Genomic DNA, 8,900 nt, shown 5'->3' on the forward strand with positions numbered 1-8,900 from the left:
GATTCCTAGTTTTCTAATTCTCACCAGTTTAGCACATGTGGGAGGACTGCGATCCTTAATCCTTAATCAGATTCAGATTAATAACGTCAATGTCTTGCCACGCATTCTAAGTTGGATTTGACTTTGACATGTCCCTGTGTTCAAAGCTTTGGGATACTGTTTTGTCCTGGCTGATTTGTTGCCTTGTCTCGATGTGTTTTGCTCACTCATGTCGTCCAGCAAAACCTTTTGAGACCTTTCACGGAAAAGTCACATTTAAACTGAGCAGCTGTGAGGCGACCAAGGGGAGCAGATACTTTAGTGGAGCACTTGGTTGCTTCACTGAAGTATTTAAAAAGCATTCTCAGTCACAAGCACAAACGGGAAATGTTACAGAAGTGGTTAGGTTAACAGTGAGGATGTGACTCAATGAGCAGCACAATAGAGTGAACTTGGTATATATTTTTTTATTTTGGTCAAAGTCAAGCCATTGTTTGATTTTCTGTTTTCAATGTGGCATCAGTTTAAACTAAAGAGACTTTGAATATGAAAGACTTTTTCTTCCCAGAGGTCGTCCAGATTTTCTCTCCCTCAGTACGGATTAACAATTTGACAATAAGTCTGAAACCTTATCCTCAGCAAAGATGCATAAAGGTTAAGATAAGAGCAGATGCACGTGTTGCCTCCTTGCTTTTATGAGAAAAGTAAAACAGTTTTGTTTACTCGTCGGGACACGCTGCAGCAGAGGAGACTAGTAGCTCTGCTTGGGTTAGCGCCAGGCCAAGTATTTATGTGATACACCAGACGCTCTCACGTCACTGTGCCGTCTACGTTGCCTGCTCTGTGTACAGTTCAAATCCCAATGGCAAGACAAACATGTTGTCCTAAACGTGCCACACATTTGGCCCTGGTCACGTTTTTTAGCTGCTGGCGGCTCCGGCCAATCAGAGGCCGGGAGCGCGGTCACATGGGAAGGGGTGGCGGCCAATACAATGTGACGTGCCGGATGCTCCTGACGTAGCCACGCCCTCAAGCACCAAATATGGAGCCACAGCTGAACTAAATATATATTATTTCATCCCGTTTTGGGTTTAAATAACAAAAAAGGTGGATTAAAGAAGTGGAAACAATTTACTATCATTAGCACATTCTTCGTTTTGACGCAAACAGGATAATTAGAGAGCGCCTGTCGCCACCGTGCTCCGCATGTGAGCTTAACGGGCGGGGGAGGAGCGCTGGGTCCCGTGTACTGCACCGTGGAACAGCCCCGTCCAGAGCGAGGAGCTGGGCAGCTGCAGTTAACCACCGCACTGAGGAAGAGAAAAACAAGGGTCAGCCGTAACTTCAACCCGAATAAAGGTGTCTTTCATACCCCCTCTTTGGAAGAACATCTCGACTAAAAGTACGTGAGTTGTTTTGTCTTCCCCGTCGTGTCCGTGTTGTGTTTTTAGACAACTCGCTCTTCGTGGGAGTCGTCCCTCATTAGCATGTTTTAGCCTCGACGCTGTTAGCTTTGAGTCGCTGCGCGCAGTCCGGCGAAAAATAACAACGCTGTCGACCTTTTCCGCAGTGTTAAATACTAAGTTGTTTGTCCTTTGTCAAGTCACAAACACGAGTTTTAACACCGCTTGTTGATTTACGTTTGTGAAGTTTGGTTTTCTGCCCACGTTTACACTACAGTCAGGCCTAGTGGAGAATAAGGACGAGCGTCAAACTTGTATCCAACTGCATACGTCAGTTGGATACATCCAGAAAATATTTCTGAATTAAATGAGGGTTAAATTCTTCGTACATATCAATACCCAAAGCAGTGCCTTGCTTGGGTATTAATTCCTTTTGAATTTTTTCATATTGTGTCAGCTACAACACCACATTTCTATGTTTTATTTGATGGCTCAACACAAAGTCTCTAAAGAAAAAGTGGGTACATTATGTCAAAACATATTGAGAAAAAACACCTCTTCACTCTGATGCCTCCAAAAAAAAAAAAAAAAATCCAGAGACTGAGAAGCAGCTATGAGCCTTGTGGCAGCTTTGGAGGAGCTGCAGAGATCCTCAGCTCAGGTAGAAACAATCTGAGACAACAACAACTTTTTGTGCATTCCACAAACCTGAAACCTTCTGGCATTCTTCCAACCCGAAAAGTGGTCTGGACAATGACACATTCCCTTGCTGAAAGGTGATGAAGGCAACATCACGCTGTAGTGACGTAGAAAACCTGTTATATCTCGCAGAATAGTTGAGGCAGGGCCGAGGTAGATCCAGCTAGAAATGTGAGATACAGTCGGAGACATACTGCTAAAGAATAGCATCTGTAATAGTAGATGGGTGCATGTTTTTGCAAAAAACATTGCTTCTCATTTATGCTTTAAGTTGCTGGTATGTCATGTATAATGACAAGTGTGTGAAGAGGTAGAGGAATAACTTATACCAGTTGCAATAACCAATAAATCAATTAATTGCATGATAAATTAAAGTGAGGTCAATAATTTCTATTCTGATGATAGACTTTTCTGTCTCATTTATGGTGTTAGTTGTGTGTATGTGGTTTTTATTTCCATTTTATCAATTGTTTTAGTGGTTCTGTGATTTTTTTTAAATATTTTTTTGGCTGCCTAAATGATCTTCCAGTTCCAATTAAATATGTCTCTTAAAAATGATATCAAAATAACAATATTATTATATATTGCCATAATTTCTTGGACAGTTTATCTTCCAGCAAAATTATTTATTTGTTGAGACAGATGTAGCATAGTTACCTTAGCAGAAAGTATTTGTAGTATGTTTGGTTTGCTTAGTTGTAACCACCAATATTTACATGCAGCTTTTAAATGTTGTTGCTTGTGTTTTTAGCTACTTGTTTTGTGGGAGCTTGTGGACGAGAGGACAACGAAGGACAAGGATAATGAGCACCAAGAGGAAGGCCGACAGTCTCCGACCTCGCATCGTGAAGCGTGAAGGCTCCCAGATGGACTCAGAAAGAGACTCTGGATTCTCAGGTTCTCTCCCCGACCCGTAGGGCATGTTGAGGAAAGCTCCAGACGTCCCAGTGGAACCACAGCTAACCTTTCTGTCTGGCCTACAGATGCCAGCTCAGAACACCTGAGCACCATGGACACCACGGACTCTGAGGACTCTCCTCATCCCAGAGGGCAGCAGCGGGCGAAGGGTGCTGGTTCAGGCTCAAAGCCCTCCCAGCTGGCCGTGGTTGGAGGCTCCTACTCCTACGTTGTGCTCAAGCAGGTAACAGGATGAAACCTCTGCTCTGAAATCTGCCATTTCTGTAGGGCTGAAGCAAACAGTTATTTTGGTAATTAACTGATTATTGTTCTATCAATTAATCAGAAAAAAACTGGCACATTCTGCTGGATTTTTTTAAAAACAGACTTATTTAATCCATTATTGGAATTACATAAAAAATACCAAAAAACACATAATTAAATTGTATATTATTGTCTAAAATGCAATAACACAGCATTATTTTAATGAACACTTGATCATCAGGAGCAAAAGAGGCAGCTGCAGCAATAAATATTATCAACATATGAAAATTTCTGCTTGACTTTAACATCAATAATGTAGGGATGATCAGTTGAGTAGGTATATATATTTATGTGTGTGTGTGTACAGTTTTGGCTTAATTACTGCTCTAAGTATGATGTTCTTATGGCCTTTATTGAGTCTATTATCCAGCTAATATTCAATTAACCAATTACTAAATCAGTTGACAGTTATTTCAGTAATTTATCACAATTGATCCAAATCTTAATCTTTTATATTAATACTTTATATTAATACTTTGCTTTTTCTGCAAGTCTCAACTTTGATATTCAGGAAAACTCTTATGTTTTTGTATTATATTGGTATTTGAGTGACTTTAAGTGCTCTTAAGGATAAAATGTATTGAAATAAAAAACTTTTTATTATAGTTTAGCAGTAGCCCGAGGTTAAACGTAAGAGCCGACTAAATATTAGATCCAAGTAGCCCTTTGCAAATGCAATATCAGTTATAATAGCACTGGAACGATTGTTAGATATACTGTTAAACTTTTCTGAGATGGATTTTGATGTAGTAGAAAAAAACAGACATGTCGACGTCGCGCATGGAAAATGTATTGATAACATTTTATTGATTTAATTTCAGTTTGCTGAATGTGATCAAAATGTTTGAGGAACCACCTTGTTGAGTTTGATGTGTTTTACACCAGTTTTATTGAAATACCCTAAACAAGTTCAACAAGTACAAAGATCATCGGGTTTAATTTAGCATTTAAAGATTTGGAAATGAAAAGTAGAAGCGGTTCTATGTGTAAACCTGTCGCCCTCCTTCCTCTGCAGCCTGTGGAGAATCCACCCTCTCTGAAGCCGTGGGGCTTCAGCCCCGCTGTGGAAGTGGTGCAGCCTGTGGTGCCGCAGCCGCAGGTGGTCTTTCTGCAGCCGGTGGTCTCCCGCCAAGCCTCTGCATCCTCCAAGGAGACCGCCTCCAAGCACAGACGCTCTAAAAAGTATCTTCCAATCTTAAAGTCCTACCCCAAGATCGCCCCGCATCCTGGGAACAGCTCTGCTTCTTCAGGAAGGGGAACCGCTTCTTCTTCCTCCTCTTCATCGGGGTCAGAGAAATGTAGCTCGTTGACCTCCAATCTTTGGGAACAATGTCCTAGAGAGAAGGTGCAGAGATCTCTGTGTAGCAGCACCAGCAACTCCGGAGCTGCTTCCCCGAGTCTTCCCGGTACTCCCAGTACTCCCAGTATCATGTCTCCGCTGCTCCAGAGCAGACTCTCCATCCCCGCAGCAGAAACCAGCAGGGGCGACTCGGCCCCCACGCCGCCCTTCGATCACTCCAAGAACCAGGCGCTCACGCTGGACAGCATCTCCTCTCTGGAGTGCAACGCAAGCGATGGCAGCCCGGACACCAAGAGGAAGCGCTTCTGCAACACGTACAACATCCTGAGCCAGTCGGGCCTGCTGGACATCACGCTCCGCACCAAGGAGCTGCTCCGGCAGAACCAAAGCACGCAGAACGAGCTGGACCGGCTGAAGAAGCACACGGACCTGTTCCTCCAGGCACTGCAGAGCGGGGACACCAGCGTCTGCATGAAGCTGCTCACCAGTCTCCAGGAGGAGGACGGGGACAGAGCTGCTCAGCTGTGAGCCGGTTGACTCAGAGGAGGACCAGGAAGTGCGGGGGAGAGGAGGTGGTGAGGCGCGGCGAGGCAGATGGGCTGAAACTAATGCGCTCCACATTAGCGACCCCTCCCCCCGACACGCAGACAGACGACACACTGTGGCCTACATTTCAGCTGTCATTTGGCTTCGGGTCGCTTCCTGATGCACCAAACGAACCTAAAAATCATCAAAGAACTTGTCCGCTTGCACTCTGCTTATACGATGTTCCATAACACTGTAGCTAGATCCTGCAAATCTCCTTCACTAATGAGTCTGAGGGACAGATTCAGTCCAAAGTCTTTTTGCAATGCACAAAAATAATTTTTAATATATTTAGTTAATTAAAGCATCAACAGACATTAATTACTGCAGACTCCAACTTTTTAGAAGCGTTTTATCTAACCGGGCTGCAAAAGGATTCATTCCGACTGCGTACTAATAAACTGGAGTTGTGTTTATTAGGGATGCACCAATTTCCTCCTAAAGTGCACCTGATAATCTGATAACAGGCCGTTTTGTTACGTCATCTCTCATTCATTTGACTTCCTAAACCTGATTCCACAGGATTGTTTGACTGACTCCAGGTGAAAAAGTTTGGACATGTTGAAAATATTAAAGAGCATTTTGCCTGTTTGTAGCATAAAACAGCCAAAAGTGGATGAAGTGTACTTATCTTCTGCTTGTCATGAGGTTCTGTTTGAGCTGTTTTGTGTTTTTGTATTGTGATCTCATCAGGTTGGCTGATATTCGTGCTCAAATTGACTGGAGGAAAAAAAAATTGTTTAATAGCCAGTTAGATTCCTCTGTGATGACGGTTCGTAGTGCATATCGGTCACTTCTGAATGGGCATGTACTCTTTTTGTCAGCTTTATTGTTTTTAAATATTCAGAACAGTGAAACGTAAGGTGACTGAGTCGTCTGTTTTTGTGTTGTCTTTTTTTCTGTATTTTTTTTTGTATATATATTTTTTAAAGTGTATATTTAAATTTATTTCTGTTCAAAATGACAGAAGTATTAAGGCAGCTACTGATAAAAGCCAGTAGTTTTCAACCTCTTCAATCCAAATGTGTGTTTTGTTTTTTTTTTTGCTCTAAATTTAAATTTGTTTTTAATAGATCATGGCCTTCAAACTTTAATTATGTGTAAGTCGAAGAAGAAATTTGCACTAAAATCTAAGAAAAGCTTTGCAGCAATTTGTGGCAGAATTAAATGGCAGCTGTGGCGCTGTAGTTTATTTAAGATGAACATCATTTTTTACTTTTTTATTTTTACACTAGGTGCATTTCCAGACATTAAAACTGCACAGCCTGAGCGGTGTGGTGATTTGTATTTTATTTAGCTAATTGTAGTCAACTCGTAGCCACGGTTTGATATTTGTTGCTCATACTGAGATAAAGTGGTCCATATTTAACATCCCCAGTAAAATGAGGTTTAGAATATCGCCATCGAAACTGCTGTAAATAGAAAAATGTTGTTTAAAAGGTGTGCGATGGAGAATGTGAGGAAATATTTCTTCAAAGCTCGAAATTACAAACAAAATGTGTAATTTTGTTTGTAAATTACACATTTTATCCCATTTTAATGACGGTTTTTGCTTTAATAGGCACGTCAACAACTCTGTTTTCCACACTGTCGTTTAACATATGAAGCACAGTTCACACTGAAATATTTTTCTATTAAATATAAAGCGGATGTTTTGTGCCTGCTTCACAAAATCGATTCAGCGTGAGCAAAGAGGAGCTTTGTGTTAAAGATAGTGGAGGTCATCATCACTCCTCCCATTGTTTTTCACTGTAGTGCAACATTTCCACTCTCAGCTTTATGCCGTGGAGTCTTTTAACGTTTTACGGTTTGTCCCAATATTATACCCGTTGATCTGAATTGATCTCTACGTGTTGATAAATATCTGGAAAACCTCATGAGTTAAAAGTTATTCACCTTCTGACACAGACTTGCCAATACAAACCTTTTTGTTTTTCTCTCCGATACTATTTACTTGTCTGTTTACTGCCTGACCTTTGACTTTGGTGCTTGAAAAGAGGCCACAGCTTAGATTGTTTCCCCCCCTCTAAACTAAATAAAATTTCTCATTTGTTATTTATTCTCTTTAAAGCCTTAAAGTATCCAAGGTAGAGAAGTGAAGCGTTTCCTTTTGTGAAGACATAAGCCGGTTTCACAATTTCAGTTTGGCTTAAATGGTTCATTTGTAGAATGTTTCTGAGACGGAGATTAATAAATCTATTATTTAATTTACTTTATTTAATTTTTTTGATGGGCTTTAGCTGACTCAAAATCTTCCTGTTGGGATACAGAATATGTGCTCTTGCAATTTAATGAACAACACTAGATTTTATGTACAATGGGATACTTTTGAAGTATGTTTGAAAATGGGCAGCTTTTCGTCTGAGTATTTTCAAAATGTTAAGAATTGGGATTGTTCGTTAAAAATGGACGAATGGCGATGTAGATACTGCGAGCAAACATTTTTTTAAAAGGTGTAATAAATAAATGAGTTTAATTGAGTCATTCTGACTTGCAAGCAATAAGTTCTTGTTTTCTAACATTTGTGGTTGGTGAACATAGAAAACTGACTAAATCATAACTTTGTATGAGTTTTAATGTGAACTCACTTCAATAAGACTTACGGTTTGGGTTAATATCCTGTTTTGTATGTTTACATCAGTGCTTCTCAATTATTTTCCGTTACGCCCCCCATATCAAGAAGAAAACTATTCGCGCCCCCCACTCCCCACCGTGACTATCCATGTCTACTGCAGGCAGTATCAGCTCCTCTGCTATGGTGTGGGGCTTTTTGCACTGCGCAATTTGGTACGCCACCTTATATGATGCTAGCAGCGCTCGATGGTTTACTGAAATAGCCTTCACAAAGCGGGATGACTGTTGGCAAATTCAGCACGTTTTCGCTGAAAAAACTCTAGCGGCTTATCGGCGTGATTGGGATGTAACGTATTTAAGTGACGCGCTAATTTATTTGGCTTCATGCTGTCCGCTGCGAGCATTTTTAGACACAGCAAACACACCGGTCTTTCCTCTTCTCCAACTGTAGTCACAGTGAAGCCAAGCGCTAAATACGCTTCGTCGTATTTCCTCTTCTTAGCTTTCGGTTGACTTTCTGTTGTCTCATTATCTTTGTCTCTCTCCGCTTTTCTTTTCATCCCTGTTAAAAACTTTTTCATGTTGGGGGTTGTTGAATAACGGAGGCCATAGACAGAACGCAGTCTGAGCTTTTTGTTGACTTAACACTGCTAACCAAGGCAAACCTGTTGTCTTGTAAGTCGTAAAATGTTGCACTGTCGCAAACGTGACAGACGTAACAATGAGAGCGCCACTGCCGCCTACTGTGCGCAATTACACTTTATACTAGTTCGGCCAAAAAAAAAGCCTGTTCCCCAGGATCACACGCGCCCCCCCAGGTATCGCACCGCGCCCCCCAAAGGGGGCCCGCCCCACTATTTGAGAAGCACTGGTTTACATTAAGGATGTAATTGCCTGTGTAATAAATATTTAAAATAATACATATCCATATGATAATGGTTTCTTATTTGCTCCATTTTTTTCAGGTTTTTCTAAATATTAAAAAACAAGGTGCAACCAGTTGCTAAATTGCAAGCTGCAAATATCTACATGCATTTTTCTTCTCTGCCCGTACGTAAATGCACACATTTGACCGCTGGATGGCGATAGTGAGACGCAAGAGTTTTGCGCGGATGAGCTTGAAAATTGTACCTCTGGAG

At 41.2% G+C, this 8,900-nt stretch overlaps 1 protein-coding gene across 1 annotated transcript; it reads left to right on the top strand.

Moving 5' to 3' along the window:
* The first annotated feature begins 1,226 nt into the window (after positions 1-1,226).
* cipcb (CLOCK-interacting pacemaker b) lies at positions 1,227-6,195 on the top strand. The gene is made up of 4 exons (XM_055044366.1): positions 1,227-1,381; positions 2,833-2,978; positions 3,065-3,222; positions 4,318-6,195. Exons 2-4 carry the CDS (start codon positions 2,885-2,887, stop codon positions 5,128-5,130), a joined length of 1,065 nt encoding a protein of 354 aa, XP_054900341.1. The 5' UTR covers positions 1,227-1,381; positions 2,833-2,884; the 3' UTR covers positions 5,131-6,195.
* Positions 6,196-8,900: the final 2,705 nt, after the last annotated feature.

The sequence above is a fragment of the Poeciliopsis prolifica genome, unplaced genomic scaffold (genome assembly GCF_027474105.1).
Source record: "Poeciliopsis prolifica strain line A6 unplaced genomic scaffold, Auburn_PproV2 SCAFFOLD020, whole genome shotgun sequence".
NCBI classification, from domain to species: domain Eukaryota; kingdom Metazoa; phylum Chordata; class Actinopteri; order Cyprinodontiformes; family Poeciliidae; genus Poeciliopsis; species Poeciliopsis prolifica.